This window comes from Elephas maximus, chromosome 4, assembly GCF_024166365.1.
Source record: "Elephas maximus indicus isolate mEleMax1 chromosome 4, mEleMax1 primary haplotype, whole genome shotgun sequence".
In the NCBI taxonomy this organism is placed as follows: domain Eukaryota; kingdom Metazoa; phylum Chordata; class Mammalia; order Proboscidea; family Elephantidae; genus Elephas; species Elephas maximus.
Window position 1 is genome coordinate 183,423,153 of NC_064822.1, and position 20,715 is coordinate 183,443,867.

Consider the following 20,715-nt stretch of genomic DNA (forward strand, 5'->3'; position numbering starts at 1 on the left):
AGAGTGGCTCCCAGAGGGTGGGTGCTGCTTCTCGCTGCTGCTTTGGTGATCTGTGATGTACAAACAAGGAGGCTGAGGTCGGGGAGGTGCAGTGTGGTGACCCAAAGGGAAGAAGCAGAGTTGGAAAACCAGTCCAGGTGAAAGGCAGAGCTGGCACCAGGCCAGGCCACCTACCTGATGCCTGCGCTTGAAATGTGGGGGTGGGGTATCACCTCTGGGAAGGAGACAGCTGCCATAAAGCCATAAAAAGCTGGGTGTGGAGTCAGGGAGCAAGTGGTAACAGCAGGGACTGTGCCCTCACCTATGGCAGTGCCACTCTGGGGGCCTGAGGCAAGTACTGGGCCAGGGGAAGGGAGGGTGGACAGTGGTGGCCTGGAGGGACCCAGGGGGCCTTCTCTGAGGGGGGAGGTGAGCGGGGAGAGCTGCAGCGGGCTGTGGCCTGAGGCAGCATAAAATGTTGAGATTTTGGGACCCCAGGGTAGCGTTGGGCACACCACCACTTATGGGGAGAGCCCAGACTTGTCACTTGGACTCCATGAGCCTCATTTTCCTCATCTGTGAAATAGCAAAGGGAGGCAGAGGCAGATACAAGGCTAACATTCGAGAGTGAGCAAAATGCATAGCTCGACCCTGCCAGAGGGCGGCTCTGGGCTCCTCCCTAGCAGCACCTCCTCTCTCTGACTTCTACGCAGGTGCAGGCTGGTGGGGGCCGCCTTGGGCACAGGGGTCTGGGTGTCACACCCACCCCTATTGACGCATGACCGGTCCAGGCTGGCTGAGTGGGGTAAGGCAGGGTAGGAGCAGGGCTGGGCGGTTGGCTGGGCTGTTGGCGTGCCCTGCTCCACACCCCTCTCTGGGGCACCAGGCTCCTGGCTGATGCCCACTGTGTAGGCCACCTGCCAGAGCCAGGAGAGTGTGACCCACAAACGGCTTGTGATGGGGGTTGCCCTGGGCTTGGCGAGGCCACAGAGGCTGTAAGTGTGGAAGCTGCATCTGTACCTTCCAACAAGGAGTCTCAGGAAGTCCCTCGGCCCTGGCCTCCGGCAGAGCTGGGGAGTGTCCTCACCACACCTGACATGCCGCTCACCAGACAACCCACACCCCCTCCTACTTGCTGTGCTGGGACTGCACTGGTCTTTGGGGGCTCCCGGAACACACGGGCCTTTGCTCTGTTGGCCCCTTCTGCAGAGGTTCTGTCCCCGCTGCTGCTCCGTGCTCGTTCTCGCCCTGGGTGTCGGCTTAAATGTCCTATCGAGGCCCCTGACCACCTGGAGTCCTCTGTGGGCCAGTTTTCTCACTGTGCCCTGTCTCCTTCGTGGGGCCTCAACTCTCCAGCCTGGCTCCCACTTGCACCTCCAGTCCAGGCCAGGGCCTGGCACACAGCAGGTGCCTGAGGGGTGTGAGGTGAATGCCATGGAGACGGCAGGGCCGGGTGACAGCTCAGCGTCCCTGAGTGCAGTCCTTCGGGTATCCTCCCTGCCCCAGCCCCACAGGGTGTAGCTCCACCTTCCGATCCTGCACTGAGCAAGTCCATGGTTGTGCGTGGTCCTGCTGAGAGGGACTTGCCTATGAGGAACAGCCACATCCCTGAGAAGCACCGTGCCCTGAGCCTGAGATCCACTATAGTGCTCATTCCTCTGTGCTATCTTCTGCTCTGAGCCAGGCCCTGTGCCAGCTGCCAGGCACAAGGGCTGAGTTTGCCTACAGAACAGAGGGGGCAAGATCAGTAGTTGGCAAGGTTTGCTGTGACAGGGCAAAGAAGCAGGGACGGGGGGAGACGTGATCCCTGGCTTGGTGGCCTTCCGGTGGGGAGGATTCCAGCCAAGTGTGGAACCAGGCCAGCAGCTGCTCCCCCCACCTCTCAGGACGCCATCACCTGGCAGCCCCTGCATCCCCGATGTCAGGTCTCAGACAAGATCCACACGCACTCCTGGCGTTGCTCTTCCCTTGCCCAGAACGCTGTTCCCTCAGGCTGAGTTTCTACCTCTCCATTTCTGGTTGGCAGTGTGTTGGAGGCATTTGAAGCCCTGAGGGCCCTTCTGAGCCATCATCTCTTCACTACCGCAGGGGTGGGGCAATCTTCCAGTGTCTCTCATCCCCTCCAGTGTTCACCCAGTTCCTGCACTGCAGGCTGTCCTATGCCCCAGGCTCTCTGAACTGGGAGTCAGAGCTGGGTTCTGGTCCAGGTGGTGGCACTTGCTTGCTGTGTGACCTTGGCCAAGTCACTCCCCTTCTCTGAGCCTCATTCCCCTCAACGGAGCCACAACAGGCTTTTGTTTGTGTGGAAGTTTGTCTTCCGATGAAGTCTTATGAGGAGCTCCTGTATAGAAAACGGAAAAGCTGAGAGCACTGTGAAATTTCTTTGTTGGAGACTGTCCCTAGGCTTTGTCCTTTTTGTCTCCCGCTTGGTGACACCTCGTCCTCTGGCCCCAGGCATGCCTTGGGGGATGTTCAAGGGAACCTGGTTTGGGAACACCTGTTCTCAGTGCCCACAGGATATTTCTGTGTCTCTGAGTCTAGTGCCCTCCCCTCCTCCGCAGAGCCATCCAGTGGGAGTCCTGCTCCGACCTCAGAGCCCAAGTCTCCCCACTCCCTCCTCCCTCAGTCCCCCTCATCCCATAAAGCACCTGCATCAGGCTCTGGGGCCCTGGGCACCCAGGTGCCCTCACCGAATGTTCCACACACTCTTACCTGGTGCTCACTGTTCCAAGCACTTTAACTACGTGAAACCCTCCCCATGGCCCTGTGACATGGGCGCTATTGTTGTTGTGTGCTGTCGAGTTGGTTCTGACTCATAGTGACCCTGTGTACAGCAGAACGGAACACTGCCCACCCCTTCGCCATCCTCACAATCGTTATGCTTGAGCCCAGTTTTGTAGCTGTGGTGTCAGTCCATCTCATTGAAAGTCTTCTTCTTTTTCGATACCCTCTACTTTACCAGCCATGATGTCCTTCTCCAGGGGCTAGTCCCTCCTAATAACATGTCCAAGTATGTGAGACAAATTCTCACCTTCCTCACTTTCCAGGAGCACCCTGGCTGTACTTCTTCCAAAACAGATTTGTTTGGTCTTCTGGCAGTCCATGGTGTATTCAATATTCTTTGCCGATATCATAATTCAAAGGCATCAATTCTTCTTCAGTCTTCCTTATTCATTGTCCAGCTTTTGAATGCATGTGAGGTGACTAAAAACACCATGGCTTGGGTCAGGCACACCTTAGTCCTCAAAGTGACATCTTTGCTGTATAATGCTTTAAAGAGGTCCTTTTGCGGCAGATTTGCCCAGTGCAATGCATCATTTGATTTCCTGACTTCTGCTTCCATGGGCATTGATTGCGGATCCAAGTACAATGAAATCCTTGACAACCTCAAATCTTTTCCCTGTTTATCATGATGTTGCTTATTGGTCTACTTGTGAGGATTTTTGTTTTCTTTATTTTTTATGTTGAGGTGTCATCCATACTGAAGGCCGTGGTCTTTGATCTTCATTAGTAAGTGCTTCAAGTCCTCTTTGCCTTCAGCAAGCAAGGTTGTGTTATCTGCAAGTTGCAGGTTGTTAGTGAGTCTTTGTCCAGTCCTGATGTTGTATTCTTATATTCTTTTTTTACTATTATATTTTAGCTCCATTTTACTGATGAGGAAACTGAGGCCCAAAGAGATGGAGAGTATCGCCCAGGGTCTCACCACCAGCATGCTCTAGAACTGGGACTCCACCCCTGCGGCTGACTGCAGGGTCTGAACCTGGCCTCCTGCTTCCCCCAGCTCTGTTGCTCACTTGGCTCCATGCACAGCCCCCTCCACAGGTCTCAGGCTGCTTGCTGTTCTCTAGCTTCTTTGCGTGTTGGGCACTGCTGACCACCCTGATGGCTGCTTCTCCTCCACGTACCTGACCGTTCCTCCGTACCTCCTTCCCAGATTTTCTGGCCTGACCCCTTCCTACAACCATGTCCTGGCAGCTGTTTCAAGGCCACATTCCAGCCTGCACTGCTGCTGGTCTCACACTGCCAATCTCCTGTCTATCACTCCAGTGCCCAGGATGCCAGACAGTCCCCAGAGCTGTGTCCCTGTCTCTGCCTCCCCGCCTCAGTCACTGGATGTTTCATGAGCACCACCCTATGCTGGGTCCTTGCTCACTACCATCCTCCACTCTGGCCCTCCTGTTCATCGTGGCCCATTCTCCCAGGTGGATACCCCTGGGTGCCCCTTGCCCCCAGCACCACAGCCCTGGTGTCCCATCAGGGGTCCCTCCCCTCGGCTTTTCCCACTACCTCCTGCCTATTGCCCATCACTCAGTCCAGCTGGTACAGTGGACCCAGCTCCCTGCCTCCTGTCCCAGCTCAGTTTAAACTTTCATTGCCCAGTATAGTGGCCACTCTACATGTGGCTATTGCTATTGAAATGCAATGAAATAATTTTAAATGAGACACACCAGTCACATTTCAAATGCCGAGTAGCCACACATAGCTCTTGGCTGTTGTATTGGACAGCACAGGTCTAGAACATTCCTATTGGACCGTGCTGGCAGCTTACCTGATTGATCACCCTCAGGCACAGGTTGATGGGATGGCTCCCTGCTCAGAATCCTTCAGGGGCCTGGGGCTAAGGCCAGTCTCTTCTCCACCCAGCCACCTCCCTTAAGTGGAGACCTTGTGGGTTCTGGCCCATCTCCCTCCCAGGTCCACGCAGACAAGCGGAGAAATTCTCTACATCTTCCTGGACCTGAGCCTCAGTCTCCTCATCTGTAAAATGGGGATAATAATCTCTATCTCCGAGGGTGGTTGTGAGGGTAAAGCATACCTGAAGCCCCAGCCGACGCCTGGCATGTATTAAGCCTGTGATAAGTGATAACTATCATTGTCAGTAGGAATAAGGCAGTGGGGGGCAGGGGACAGATCCCGGGAGGCAGGGTAGAGATTGCTGCTGCAAGCCATATTCCTCGACAGTGGGAGCCTCGGAAGGCCTCTGAGTGGGGCATGACCCCGTCAGCTGGTGCCCGAATGTGATTAAGCTGTTTAGTGTCCAGCGTTGTCCCATAGAACATTATGGGATGGTGGAAATGTTCTGTCTGTGCTACTTATGGACCTCTGGGGACCAGAGCTGGGGTCCCGGGTGGGCCAGTGGCCCTTGCGGGGGTGGGGGTGGGTGAGTGTGGGAAGGAGGCCCCAGGGAACGGGGTGGGTGGGTCCCAGCCTTGGGAACTAACTTTCCCAAGCATGTGCCAGCTCCTCTGTGGGAAAGTTCTCAGCGGCCCTCAGGGGGCTGGGATCAGGCCGAGAGGGAGAGGCTTGGTGGCAGGAGAGAGGGCCAGGGCGCACAGGGGTGGGGTGGGGAGTGGAATGGGGGAGGTTTGCTGTGGAGGGGGCTCCAGGGGTGGGCATTGGACTGAGAGCCTTGTGGGGAGGGGCCTTCCATGAGTCCCCTGCTGTGGCACCAATCTAGCAGGGAGCGGGGGCTGACTGTGGGGCCCAGACTCTCCTGCTGAAGGAAGATGGGCGTTCTGGTGGCCTAGGCACCCCGTCGTCTCTGAGCACTGCCTGGCTGGTCCAAGAACTGGCCTAGTTCTGCCCCCTTCTTTCTGGGCCTTGGTTCCTTCATCTGTGGGTGGGTGTAGTGGCAGCTGTCCCACCTGCCCCAGGGTGAACAGGGCTTGCAAGGACTATCTGGCCACCTGGGGCACCGGGAGTCCTTGAGCAGGCCTGGCTCCCAGAACAGACTCCTGGGGTGCACTAGGGGACAAAGTTCCTGGGAATGGGGCTTCTGGAACACAGAGCCTCCCTCAGCCAGGCCGTTTGTATGGAGCCTGAAGCAGGACCCCTAAATGTGCAGCCTCTCTGGACCTAGGCCTGTCTGTCAGCACGATGCTGAGGAGCACCCAAGCCTCCCCCCGCCCCCCCGCCCAAAGTCCCGGTTTCCATCAGTTTCATTCCCACAAACTGTATAGCTGAGCAAGTAGCTTAAGGTCTTGAAGCCTCTATTTGGTCATCTACAAAATGGGGACACGCATATCCACCTCCAGCGCTGGCCCCAAGAATCAGCCCCTGATTTCTCATCTTTACGCCCTTGCAGCAGCAGCGGCTGGCACAGGGCAAGGTCTAGTTCATGTCCCATGGCCTGGATGCCATGCTGGCTGTAGAGTGACCACCGTGTGTAGGCCTGGCCTCGTGGCGCCCTGCCTGCTGGATATCAGCCGTAGGAGTGAGTGGAACCATGGGAGAGTGGAAGGAATAAACACAGTGTCTCTTGTTTCTCACATCTTGCTGGAACGCTGGAATCTATCATGTTCTGCAGCCAGCTCTTCTCCCGCCATACCATGTGGGATCCCGGAACCTCAAGTTGGAAGGATCCTTATTTGGTTCCAGAGGCCAGGGAGAGGTGACCGCTGTCTTTTGATCTCGGAGACTATGAGTTGCTCTCCTTGGCCCCTGTGAAAATGGTGTCGAGGTCATCTGACCTCCTCTAACTTTACGAGGGGGAGGAGAGAATCACCATCAACATCAGCCTAAGGCTGATTCCTACGAAGTGAAGCAGAGGTCAGGCATGCTTCCTGTCTCCAACCTTTTTACCAATTCTGACACCAGCTGTCCCTCCCATGGTACTCTCTCCCTCTCTGCTGGGTTTGATAATTGGTTGCAATGGCCACACAGAACTCACAGACTATACTCACGATATTGGAGTTTATTAGGGAAGTAATAACTCAGGATACAGTTCTTGTGTCAGGATGGCTCCTCAGCTGTGCCCATAGGTAGCCCTCTCCCTCAGCGCCTGAGCCCCCTTGGGCTGGCCTGTGCTCTGCTCAGGCAAGTGTAACAAAGCTCTTTAGCTCTGCTGATAAGTACCCAGATGCACCCCACTCTGCCAGGAAGCCTCCTGCCTGAAGGCACTTAGCTTTGTCACTGCATGGGTCAGCACACCCACTGTGACCACCTTTCTCCACAGGCGGGGAAGCCCACCACACTGTCTCACGCTGCTTTCCTGGTCTGCTGCCGCTGCTTCTCGCTGTCTCATGTCCTCTTTGGTGTTATAGCTCACTTTCTCTGTCTCCTGGGTCTAGGAGGTCCTCGGCACACAAGGCCCCTGGGTCTGTAGGAAATGCTTCATTCCCAGCTTTTCGTCTTGGTTCTCTTTTAAGTCTAGAGAATGACAAAACTGACCAATCCCCTCATTAGGGTTCAATACACCTTATTTGCATGGTCCTACCCCACAAGGGTGCCATGTACCTTATCTGCATTGTTATCAAGCTGTGCAATCCCCTTGGTGGGCCATAAGCACCTTATTTGCATAGTCCCACCTGATCGTTTGGTGGGAGTTACAAGACCGTGGCTAGAAAGGCCACATAAAAGTGATCCATCATACCACAGCCCCACAGAAGGAACCGAAACCATAGCAGAAGCTCCAGAGAAGCCGATTTAAGTCAGCAGAAAGAATTTCTAGCAGCCTAAAGGTCTTGGAACGGCCCACACTGTGAATTGGACAAGGAGAGGTCAGAGGGGCACTTAGCAGGGCGCTGGCCTGGGGTGAAGGCTTAGACAACACTCTTACTTAAGGACTCTTCCTACCCTGGGAGTGGGACCTGGACCCTTGGTACTGCCCAGGTTCCTGAGTTCTGGCCTTAGGTCCTCAAAGTCTAATGAGTCACTGAGACAATGCCCCATAATGTCGTAGGTGCCAGTCAGTGGAAAGTGGCCCCCAAGTGGCCTGGGCCTTTAACAAAGCCAGCCAGAAACATGGCCAGCATGTTCACTGGGGTCGTCCTCAGCAGCTCGTTGTCTGGCAGAATGTCCAAGTGGAAGGAAAGAAATAAATAGGCATTTATGGAATGCGTGCCAAGTGCCAGGTTCTGCAAGATGCTTTGACCCCTGAGTCTCCCACAGACATCTTTTACATCTGAGAAAACGGAGGCTCAGAGAGGTTTAGTGACTTGCCTGAGGACACACAGCTAGTAAGTCACAGCACTGGATTCAAACCAAAACCCCCAACTCCTGTGACTATAGAGGCTAACGCCTACTGAGCACCTACTATATGTGTGCGTACGGTTCCCAGTCCTTTACATGGGTTAACTCATTAGATTCTCATAACAATCCTATGAGATCCAAACACCTGTTGCTCTCCAGTCATTTCTCACTCATGGAGACCCTATATGTGTCAGGGTAGGGCTGTGCTCCATAGGATTTGCAATCGCTGATTTTTCAGAAGTAGATTGCCAGGCCTTTCTTCCAAGGCACTCTATAAATATATATAGAAATATATATTTAAAAAAAAATCCCATTGCTGTCGAGCCAATTCAGACTCATAGCAACCCTAGAGGACAGAGTACAACTTCCCTGCGGGGTTTCCAAGGCTGTAATCTTTACAGAAGCAAACTGCCACGTCTTTGTCCTGTGGAGCAGCTGCTGGATTTGAACTGCCAACCTTTTGGTTAATAGCCAAGAGCTTAACCCCACTGCACCACCAGGGTGCCTAGCTAGCAGCTGATAGGGTCTGTTATACCACCATTTTGTGGAGAGGGAGAATGGCAGCAAGGAGAGGTGGAGTAACTTGCCCCAAAGTCAGAGGTGGTGTTCAGACCCAGGCCATCTTAACCACTGCCCTACCCTGCACCTCAGGTGCTGCTGGACACAGAGGATGGCTGCTAAGTTGCTGCCTCCTGCCATCCTGAGGTAGAAGGAAAGTGCAGGGAGGCAGATTTCAGCTCAAAGTAAAGATGCCGTTTTTAGCAGATGGAACAGAAACCGGGGCAGTGGGGAGGACCCATCCTGGAAGGTGCTCTTGCCTGGGGATTGTGGATAGGACATTCCTGCCCAGAACAGAGACCAGGGGTGAGCTGGGTGACCTCCAAGACTCCCCCAGGCAAAGTGCCATTCCATTCCAAGAGTGTTCTGAGTGCCTAGCAGATGTGGGACATGGTTCACTGGTGGACACACAGTGGGGCACTGAGGCAGGCTGCAGGGAATTACAAGGTAGAGGCAGGGAAAGTGGCTGTTAGGATGTGAGCCTTCTGAGCCGTGGAGGAGGACAGCAGAGGGTACCCCCAGGGCCAAGCTAGGACCCTGGTCAGCGCAGGCAAGCTCAGGACCACGGAGAGCTCCACGGGCGCCTCCCATCACCCCTGACAGCTGTCAGCCCGGGAGGCTGCCACCCGCCTGGCCAGCCAGTCACAGCTGACCTCCTCGAGCTCCTCTCTCCTCTCTGGCCAGAAGCGCTCAGCCAGACTCAACCTGACCCCGACCCTGAGGTCATGGCTGGGTCATAGGATCAGGCTCATCTGCTTTTCTGCACACCCCAGCAGCCTCCCGAGCAGAGCCCAGGGCACAAAGGAGAGAGGAGAGAAGGGGAAGAGGAGCAGTGGGAAGAGGAAGGAAGAACATCTGCCCAGCTGGTACCTTCCAGGGCAGGGCCATGGCCTCGAGTGACCTCAGAAGGAGCAGGCCCGGGTGGGTTTGTCCTGCACCTCATGGGCAAGCCTTAGCCTCTTATGTCTGGAATGATCTGGAACCACCTGGCCCATCCCCATCTGCACTCATCCATCCAGACAGGAGACCTGGGCCCAAGGGCTGGGTGCATGTCACAGGGTGTCTGGCAGCTCCGGAAGGCAGTAGGGACTCTAGGTGGGCAGAGCCTTGTGGAAACTCCTTCCTGGCACTGTCTCCCAGCTTGCCCTCCATAGCAGGCTCAAGTTTTGCCCCAGGCCTGCTTGTTGAGCCCCTTGCTCTGCTCTTTGCTGCTCAGAGACAGACGGAGCTGCCCAGTGGGTCGAGGCCCTGCTAGGGCCCACCTCTGAGCTTTTGCTCCTGCTAGGCCCACCTCCTGTAGGCTCTCCCCCTGTTCTGTGCCAGACTGAGGAATAACAATAGCAATAATAAGAGCTAACACTTATTGAGCGCTTACTGTTTGCCATGCACTTTATGTGGATTAATTTATTGAATCTTCATTTTATAGATGTGAAAACTGAGGCATAGGAAAGTATCAGCCTGCCCAAGGCCACACAGATTGGAAATAGCAGAGCCAGGATTTGAACAGTCTGGTTGCAGGCTATGCACATGGGAGTGACGGTGAGCACACTGAGGAGGCCCAGGGCAGAGCATCTACTGTGTACCACTCCCTGCCTTGGGGAGCTCACTGTCCAGTGGGAAGAGAGCCAACAAGGGGAGATGAGCCTAACGTGACGAGAGCTAGGAAAGGGGCAGGATGGGGCCGGGGCTGTGGATGGGTCTCCAATTTGATATCTCACTTGAAGGGGCAGGGCAGAGATAATTATACCCATTTTATAGATGAAATAGTTGAGGCTCAGAGAAGCCAAGTGACCTGCTTGGGCTGACAGTGGCAATCTGAACCCAGAAGACGTGGCTCCCAGCTCAGTGTTCTCTGTGGGGAGTCGGGAAGAGCCATGCAGGAAGATTTAAGGCAGGAGACATGCCAGGCTGGCTAGACAGGCTGATGGATTGGAAGAGCTCAGTATGGGGTCTGGTCTGCAGTGGGAGACGCTTGGTTTCAAGGGAGGCAGGCCCTGGTACAGAGCAGACCCCCCAGAAGTACTTGGTGAATTGTATTGAACTGAATAAGGGCTCAAGTATGCTTTGGAGCTACCTGAAATCAGTCCTCAGCAGAAGAGGGCTGCAGAGGGGCCTCATCCTCCAAGTGCTGCCTGCCTGGTCCGGCCTGTGGGAGGCCCCAGTACCTCCTCAGCTAAAAAGGCTTCCCCAGGTAGGTCCTGACTACCATAATCCACGGGGTCCTGAGTTTTGGGAACGGTTTAAGCTAAGTGCACCCTGGGAAGTAGGGGGGCTGTGGGTCGGACAATGCCTCCTGCCAGCTCCTATGCCCAGAGCCCACAGGGAGATCAGACCCAAAGCATAGACCACTCCTCATCCCCATCCATCCTATGAAACTTCTAGACAGAGCCTGCTGTGGAAAAGACATGAGATTTGGATCCGGAGACTGGGGTTAACGTCTAGGCTCTGCCGTTAGCCAGCTCTATGACCTTGGCCACATCCCCCACTCTCTCAGCCTCAGTGTTTGTGTCTGTAGGGAAAGACGCAGTGGTTAAGCAAGGACCCCATAGAGACAGACAGCCTGTCCTGAAGTCCCAGCCCATCATATGCCAGCTACAGAGTTTTCAGGGCAGGCTGTGCAGGCAGGGATGACCTCTCCACCCAGTCACAGGCTACTCCATTATCCAGTTCCTGGAGCCAGAACTCTGATTCCTTGTTCACACCTCATACTGGTCCCTCAGCACATCCAGCTGGCACTCCCTTCAAAGTGGATTAAGAAAATTTAACAACACACTATTAAACCAAGGAAGAAATCAAGAGAGAAATAAAGAAAAAAAATACTTGGAGTTGAATGAAAATGAAAATACAGCATACTAAAATCTTTGGGATGCAGCCAAGGCAGTGCTCAGAGGAAAATGTATGGCAACAAACACCTACATTATAAAAGACGTGGAAACTGTTGAATTGGTGTATGTTTTGCTGCGTATATTCTCAACAACAACAAAACAAATGAAATTTTAAAAAAGAAGAAGAAACCTCTCAAATCAATAGCCTAACTCTACAATTGAGGAACCAGAAAAAGAAGAACAAACGAAGCCTAAAACTAGTTTCAGAAGTGGATTCAGAATCTGACCACCGCCACACTCCACCACCCTGGCCAAAGCCAGCTCCACCTCTCACCTAGATGGTGCAGCTGGCCTGCTCTGCCCTCAGCGCCCACAGTCTGTTCCCAACACAGCAGCCCACATGGCCCTGTTAACACCTAACTTGGGGCACATTCCTCCTCTGCCTAGAATCCTCCAGCAAAAGCCATGTTTCTAACCATGGCCCAGGCCTACATGATCTGGGCTTGTCCATCTCCCTCCCATCTCGCCTTGCCTGCTTCACTCCACTCCCACCTGAGCACTGGCTGTTCCATCTGCCCAGAATACTCTTCCCTGCACCCTCGCCTGCTTCAAGACTTTACTCAAACGTCATTCCTTGTTTTATCACTGACCTTACTCCCCCTCCTGCCCTTTCCCCTACTTTATTTTTCCCCAGAGCTCAACTCTTTCTAACCTATTTGACTTTCTAGCCTATTTGACTCATTTAACATTCCTAGTTTATTGTAGTGTCCTTGCCCTGTCCCCTCTGTATTCCCAGCACCTAGCACAGTGCCTGGCGTACAGTGAGCTCCCAATAAATAGTTGCCAATGGAATGAATGATATGGGTTAAGTCCGGTAGTAATGATACCCAGAGGGGCATAATGAGGACTAGAGTTGTCCTCACTGGTAACTGGTGGACTCTTCATGGAGTCCCTGTGCCCTGACTTGGGTTGAACTTGGCAGGTAGAGGAGGCCCTGGGCAGCTTTGCCACTAGATAAAATCCCATTATTGACCTCACAGAATGGAGTATGACCCTTACAAATTGTGTGACCCTGAGCAAGTTACATCATCTCTGTGGCCTCAGTCTCCTCATCTGCAAAATGGGGATAAAAATGGTACCCGCTTTATGTTGGGAGGCTTCAAGGAGGTCCTATGTAATGTGCTCAGGGCAGTACCCAGCACGTAAGCTTTATCGTCATGTGATCGACCTCAGTGTACCGTTACACCTGGAGGCTTCTCAATGACATTTTGTAATGAAGGCGAGAACACTGCCTGCTGGGGCCCACTTTGGTTCCATGACTTTAGCCCACAGCAAGGCCACCTGTACTGGGGAGAATATGTATCTCAGTGTAATATGGGACAGAGACCTGGCTCGGGAACTAGACTACGTTCGTGTCCCCACTCTGCCACCTTCCCAATGCATGAGTTGGGAGCAGTCTTGTCACCTGGCTGAGTCTCAGTTTCCCCATCTGTGAAGAACAGGACAGCTATGACAATGTCCCTGGGTACTAAGAGACTCCCATGAGCCCCAGGTGCCAATGCTTGTTTATTTTTTCAGCTTCCTCCTTATACACCACCTCAGTCAAAAAATGGACATGAAACACTTACCAAAATATGAGAAGGTAAGAGGGGCTCGGGCAGAGGAGAACAGAGGCTGCAGAACTGTGTGCAGCTGGGCAGGAAGGTGCCGTAGACACGTGCCTGTGAGGCGACTGTCACTTACTGTGACCTGAGCCCCTGGGCAGCCCAAGTGACACCAGACACGCACCAGTGCCATGATCTTCAGCAGCAGCCAGTCTGAGGCCTTACGCGGGGCTGCTGCCCTGAAGGCCCCAGTGAGTCAGAGGGGAGAGCAGTCATGTCTTAGGCCATCCTCTGAGGGCACAGCTCACAGTGTAACCAGATCCCGGGAACCCGCTGGCCAGGGAGCCATGGGGCACCTGGGTCAGCCTGACCTCCCAGGCCCACAGGGTGTCACCTGTCTCCCCGAGCTTTGCTCACCTTGCAGGCCTTTGTTCACTAACACCCAGGGAGTTAATCTGAGTGGCTGCCCCAGGCCCTGCCCTTCAAGAGCTCACAGGCCATTTCAGTCCGACAAAGGCTGGGGTTGGGGTGTGCCCACAGAGTTGGTGCCAAGTAGGGAGAAAATCCTCACAGAGACTGAGCTGTCATGCCACGTCCTGAAGTCTCTTGGGTGGGTCACTCTGAAGACTTCCGCCATGCACCCTATTCCTGGTCCCTGCCTCTGTCAGGGCTGACCCCTCTGTCCATGGCCGCCTGCCAGCCTGGCTTACCTGGCCTCATTTTGCCAATGCAGGGCTGGAATCCAGTGTGGACAGCAGAGCCCGGAAGACTCACCTCAAAGTGTTGCCAGTGAGCAACCCCCTTCCTGTCCTCCCCAAACCAGTAGAGACCAGGCCCCCTCAGCTCTGACATTTACAGAGGTCAGGTCTCCACCCCCAATTGTCCTGCCTGCCTGCAGCCGGCTATGCCAGCCACCAGGCAGGTAGCAGGGAGCTGGCGTTTAAACTGTAGGACACCTTGGCCTTATAATATGAGCACCACTGGCCCATAGGACAAGCCACGTGACTTTACCTCTCTGGCTCTCCCAGAACTCCTCCCAGAGATGCGGCTGTGCAAGACCTGTGGCACAGGAGGGGAGCCATCCGAGCCCAAGTCCCAGCTCTGTGACTTTGAACAGGTCCCCAAAGCCCCCCAGGTCCTGCTTTCCTCCTCTGTAAAATGAAGGGGTTGGGCAAGATGGTCCTTAAAATTTATTCTACATCAAACATTTTGTGATTCTGTACCTTATGACCATGTAGCTTAGAGGAAATTATGTTAGGGGCTCCCAGCCCCCAGCAGTCAAAGGAACAAAAGCTCAGTGAGCGCCCATGGCACACCAGGCACTCTGCTAGGCTGTGTCAGCACATTAAACTTATCTAATCCTCCATAGCCCTGTACCCATTTCACAGATGGAGAAACTGAGATTCAGAGAGGTGAAGAGCCTTGCTTAAGGTCACAGTAGTTTGAAACCAAGTGTGTATCTTTCCACTCTACCCTACTGTCATCAGAGTTATGAAATGAGTGGGTGTGTGTGACAGCAAGGTACCCAAATGACCGAGAGAAAGAAACAGAGAAGAAGTAAAGAGAAGCCACAGAAAGGAACATTTTAAGGAAAAGAATGTTCCAGGTAAGAAGGACAGGGTCCCACTCACAGGGATCTATGGAAAGGGAAATGAAGACACTAGGTGCCAGAGGCCAGATTGCTTTCTCAGCCCCTCTTGTGACTTGGTGGGTTTCCCCAGCCAAGTCACTGGTCCCACTCAGCTTTCTCATGGTAAGTGGGTATAGTCTCCTAGCCTGCCTGCCCACCCCTCTGGGCTTGAGGATCAAGTAAGTTCACGGGTGCTCGTTAAAATCAGGAACTTTTTGTTGCTGGGCAGGGTTATTCCTAAAATGAACGGTGCATCCCAATCCAAAGTGTAGTTAATAGTCATGTGCCACAGTGTCAGTGTGGGGGTTAACTTTGCCCAGAGAATCTGGCCTTTGCCCTTGATTTCTGAGATAACTTCGAAAGCTTTAGAATTTCCTCAGTGATTAAAGTGTCTTTGAGGAGGCCTCTAAACCAAACCTACCTAACAGGCTATGGCTGGCCAGGCCAGAAAGACCAACCATGGTATCAGCTTACCTCATGGGGGAGGTGTTGGGGCAATGATTCAATCAACCATGCCTACATAATGAGGCCCCAGTAAAGGCTCTGGACACGGAAGCTCCCTGGGCTTCCTGGTTGGCGATAGACATCAGTGCATGTGGGATGGTAAAGCTTCCCTTCTGGGGACACAGAAGTTGCATGTTGAGATCCCTCCCAAACCTCACCCTGTGTGTTTCTCTTCATCTTTTTGCTACAATAAAACTATAATAGCAAGTGTAGCACTTTCAGGAGTTCTGTGAGTCCTAGTGAATTATCAGATCTGAGGGAGTAGTAGAAGCCAGCAGGTCAGAAGTGTGGGGGGACTGGAGACCCCTAAGCTTACAGCTGGAATCCTGAGGCGGTAGTGGGGAAGCCCCTGAATTTGTAGCCAGCACGTTAGAAGGAGATACTGCATGGTTTAAAGTCAGGAAAGGTGTGCATCAGGTTTGTATCCTTTCACCAATTCATTCAGTCTGTATGCCGAGCAAATAATCCAAGAAGCTGGACTATATGAAAAAGAACGGGGCATCAGGATTGGAGGAAGACTAACAACCTGTAATATCCAGATGACTCACCTAGCTTGCGGAAAGTGACGAGGACTTGAAGCACTTACTGATGAAGATCAAAGACTGCAGCCTTCAGTATAGATTGTACTTCAACATAAAGAAAACAAAAATCCTCACAACTGGACCAATGAGCAACATCATGATAAATGGAGAAAATATTGAAGTTGTCAAGGATTTCATTTTACTTGGATCCACAATCAATGCCCTTGGAAGCAGCAGTCAGGAAATCAAACGACGCGTTGTATTGGGCAAATCTGCTGCAAAGGACCTCTTCAAAGTGTTAAAAAAAAAAAAAGTCATTTTGAGGACTAAGGTGCACCTGAGCCAAGCCATGGTATTTCCAGTCTCCTCATATGCATGTGAAACCTGGACCGTGAATAAGGAAAACCAAGGAAGAATTGATGCCTTTAAATTATGGTGTTGGCAAAGAATATTGAATATACCATGGACTGCCAGAAGAACGAACAAATCTGTTGTGGAAGAAGTACAGCTAGGGTGCTCTTAGAAGCAAGGACAGTGAGACTTCCTCCCATGTACTTTGGACATTATCAGGAGTGATCAGTCCCTGGAGAAGGACACCATGCTTGGTAAAATAGAGGGTCATCAAAAAAGAGGAAGCCCCTCAATGAAATAGATTGACACAGTGGCTGGAACAATGGCTCAGGCATACTAATGATTGTGAGAATGGTGCAGGACTGGGCAGTGTTTCGTTCTGTTGTACATAGGGTCACTATGAGTAGGAACCAACTTGTTGGCACCTAACAACAACAACAGGGTAGAAGCGAGGGTGTTGTGAGGACCCCCAAGTTTGCAGCTGATGTCGGAAGTCTTGGGTAGACTTGGCACTCTGGAGGACTATGCCTTTTAACTTGGGAGGTCTGACCTGCTTCCGGGTAGTTGGGGTCAGAGGAAGAGGTGCCGTGCGTGCCGTTGGAATAGGAATTGAAGCAGTAAGGATGGATTGAAACTGATCAATACGTTTGGTGTCAGAGAAGTGGGATTTGATTTCCACGCTGCCAGTTTCTTGGTGGTGACAAATGTATCCTGGTGATGTGAAATGTTCACAGCAGCAGAAACTGTGAGAAGTGTAAGGGAACTCTGTACTATCTTTCTATCTTGGCAACTTTTTTGAAAATCTGCATATATTCTGAAACAAAAAAAGATTAATTAAATTAAAAAAAAAAAGAATATGCAAAGATCTCTATTCCACAACTGTATGTCATAGCCACAGCCTAACTGATAAATTAAGCTTTGTAAATGTATAAATAGAGAATGGTTAGATAAAGAGGGATCCGTTCAAAATAACCATGGAAAATAATGTGGATTTAAAAGGACATGGTAGGTTTATTTCTACTGGTATGAAATCTCTTTATCGCTGGTTGAGGAAAACAATTTGGTTAGACTCAATGTCCAATATGACAGTATTTATGCAGAATATTAAACTAAGAATAGAAACATGTTAATGGGAGATAAATAACTGAAATTGCATATAAACCCAGCCAGACACCTCACCAAAGGGGTAACACTTTTTATGCCTGGAGATCAGTCTCATACTGGGCCTGGGGTAATGAAGGGGGATTTTGACTTAATTGTATTCTTTAGTTATGTTAGCGTTAATGTGAACTGTTGAGACCTGCGAATTTTTTCAATAAGAAAGTATTCAAAAGATTTGCCAATGTATCCTCCAAAAATAGAGAAGTCAGTAAATAACTTAGGACAAGAATAGCACCCTGGGGCAGTGCAGGGTGAGGACCCCACGTGGGCAGCCTGCCAGCCCCCTCCCTGGGCCTGGAAGCCCCCTTGGCAGGTTTTACACTGCAGAGTTGAGCTTTTCCCAGGATGCATTGTGTTCCTGGAGCAAAGCCTAGCGATGCAGCTGGTACAGCCAGGGTGGGGCAGGGCAGAGGAGGAACAGGGCTGCAGAGGGTGTATGCAGTGGGCTGGGGTCCCTGAGCAGGGTCTCAGGGCTGTGGGAGCAGGGAGGAGAGCCCTGGCTGAGCCAGGAGGGGCGTTTCCTTCATGCTGGGGCTTCCGGGGGTACTGGGGGCATCGAGTTGAATTTGCAGTCTTGACTCCTTCAGGGCAGGAGGCTACACCATGCAGAAGGCAGGCACTAGCCAGGACATTCACAAACACGGTGGCAGCAAAGGCCTGCTCAGGTCCCCCCGTCTGGGAGGCGGGCTCAGGCTGCCTGGCCCAGGTCTGCAGGCCGCTGACCCGTCTGCTCTCTCCTTCTCCCCTTCAGGATGAAGATGAGACGCTACAAGCTCTTTCTCATGTTCTGTATGGCCGGCCTGTGCCTCATCTCCTTCCTGCACTTCTTTAAGACCCTGTCCTATGTCACCTTCCCCCGCGAACTGGCCTCTCTCAGTCCTAACCTCGTGTCCAGCTTCTTCTGGAACAATGCTCCCGTCACGCCCCAGGCCAGCCCTGAGCCGGATGGCCCGGACCTGCTGCGTACCCCGCTCTACTCCCACTCGCCCTTGCTCCAGCCACTGCCCCCGAGCAAGGCCTCCGAGGAGCTCCACCGCATGGACTTCGTGCTGCCCGAGGACACCACCGAGTATTTCGTCCGCACCAAAGCCGGGGGCGTCTGCTTCAAGCAAGGTACCAAAATGCTGGAGAAGCCGCCACCGGGGAGGCCGGAGGAGAAGCCGGAGGGCGGGGATGGCTCCGCCGCCGCCGCCCGGGGCCCTGCTCGCCGCCCGCTGAGCACCAGGGAGCGGCTGGGGAGCCGGGGCGCGCGGCGCAAGTGGGTGGAGTGCGTGTGCCTGCCCGGCTGGCACGGGCCCAGCTGCGGGGTGCCCACCGTGGTGCAGTACTCGAACCTGCCCACCAAGGAGCGGCTGGTGCCCCGGGAGGTGCCGCGGCGGGTCATCAACGCCATCAACATCAACCACGAGTTCGACCTGCTGGACGTGCGCTTCCATGAGCTGGGCGACGTGGTGGACGCCTTCGTGGTGTGCGAGTCCAACTTCACTGCCTACGGCGAGCCGCGGCCACTCAAGTTCCGGGAGATGCTGACCAACGGCACCTTCGAGTACATCCGCCACAAGGTGCTCTACGTCTTCCTGGACCACTTCCCGCCCGGGGGACGGCAGGACGGCTGGATCGCCGACGACTACCTGCGCACCTTCCTGACGCAGGACGGCGTCTCCCGGCTGCGCAACCTGCGGCCCGACGACGTCTTCATCATCGACGACGCCGATGAGATCCCCGCCCGCGACGGCGTCCTCTTCCTCAAGCTCTACGACGGCTGGACGGAGCCCTTCGCCTTCCACATGCGCAAGTCGCTCTACGGCTTCTTCTGGAAGCAGCCGGGCACCCTGGAGGTGGTGTCGGGCTGCACGGTGGACATGCTGCAGACGGTCTACGGGCTGGACGGCATCCGCCTGCGTCGTCGCCAGTACTACACCATGCCCAGCTTCCGGCAGTACGAGAACCGCACGGGCCACATCCTGGTGCAGTGGTCGCTGGGCAGCCCGCTGCACTTCGCCGGCTGGCACTGCTCCTGGTGCTTCAGGCCCGAAGGCATCTACTACAAGCTCGTGTCTGCCCAGAACGGTGACTTCCCCCGCTGGGGGGACTACGAGGACAAGAGGGACCTCAACTACATCCGGAGCCTGATCCGCACCGGCGGCTGGTTTGATGGCACGCAGCAGGAGTACCCACCAGCTGATCCCAGCGAACACATGTACGCCCCTAAGTACCTGCTCAAGAACTACAACCGGTTCCGCTACCTGCTGGAAAACCCCTACCAGGAGCCCAAGAGTACTGCGGCAGGTGGCGGGCGGAACAAGGATGGGGAGGGCAGGCTGCCAGCCAGGGGCCATTTAGACATGGTTGAAGGCTAAGGCCACGTGATCTAGCTGGGCCAGTGGTGGGTGAAGGTGGCAGCTGCCCCGAGTATTATCTTCCTGCCACCTTCTGCCTTCCCGGGTGGTTCTTGAGAGAACCAGGAGTGAGTGGGTGATGGGTGGATGGGTGGGGGTCTTCCCTACTCAAGCCCTCCTGAATCAAGGGTCAGGCCTCCGGGCTTAACAACATGCTTCCTGGTCAGGAGAGGAGGGCAGACCCAGACAGATGTCTGTGCAGCCCTTTTTCCCTCCAGGAGTGCTGTGGCCAGGAGGTGCCAGTGGAGAATGCATGATTGGTCCTGGGGGCAGGGGAGGGTGGGGAGGGGAGTGTGCCAGAATTCACTTGGGCCAAGGCTTGGGAGCTGGGGCTCCAGCCAGGAGAAGCCAGCCACTGGGCATCTGGGGGCTTTGGAGCTGCAGTGGGAAAGGGAGTACCAGGAGGTCTTGGGGCTGCGGACATAGATGCGTTTGGGTCCAGGAGGAAGAGGGGACAGCAGGTGGGAGGGGATGAGAGCAGCATACAGCTGGGAGGAGATGCTGGTGGGGGCTTTGCAGTGCACTCAGAACGGTGGGTGGGAGAGAAGAGGATGCCCCGCCAGCCCCCAGGACACCAGCCCCTTGGGGCCGACATAGGCGTGGTTCTCAGACCTGGCCTTGACTTTCCTTCTTACTTTTTATATTCCTCTTTGTGGGATGCCCACTGAGTGCTTGCAGGGCCAGGACTGCAGTTCTCGGGATGGGATATGAGTGGGTCAGGCCTGCAGGGGTGGGAGGGGAAGACACTGACAAGATACCTCTGATCAGTCACCCTCTCCCCTCCATCACCCTCCCTGCCGGGACTCAGAAGCCCAGCTCTTCACTATCTCAGGTGGAATCACTCTTGGGCCCCTCTTTGGGGCTGGCTAGGGGCCAAAAAGGGACCACAAGACTCCCCTGAGCCCAAGAAGGGACTTTAAGGCCAGTTATATGATATCCCATTCCTCTAACTCTGCCTACGGGGGCAGGGAGTATACTTGCTGGGGTAGGTTCTAAGCTGCTGTAATTAAGAGACTCCAAAATACAGTGGTTTACCAAAACAAAAACTTATTTCTAATTTAAGTGTCTAGAGGGAGATGATCCAGAGCTAGTAGGGCAGCTCTGCTTTCCTTCATACACACCTTCCCACTCTGGATGCAGAGTGGCTGCTGCAGCTCCCACCATCACATGTGCATCCAAGCCTGGGGGAAGCAGAGAAAGGCAAGGGTAGTG

The 20,715-nt window shown here is 53.8% G+C and overlaps 1 protein-coding gene across 1 annotated transcript in view; it reads left to right on the forward strand.

The window, feature by feature from the left end:
* The window catches only part of MGAT3 (beta-1,4-mannosyl-glycoprotein 4-beta-N-acetylglucosaminyltransferase), a 37,496-nt gene extending 17,730 nt beyond the window's left edge, over positions 1-19,766 (forward strand). Inside the window, exon 2 of the mRNA XM_049885195.1 lies at positions 17,856-19,766. Within this exon, the coding sequence (XP_049741152.1) occupies positions 17,857-19,464 (1,608 nt within the window). The 5' untranslated portion in view covers position 17,856 and the 3' untranslated portion in view covers positions 19,465-19,766. The remainder of the gene's footprint in view (positions 1-17,855) is intronic.
* The last annotated feature ends 949 nt before the right edge of the window (positions 19,767-20,715 follow it).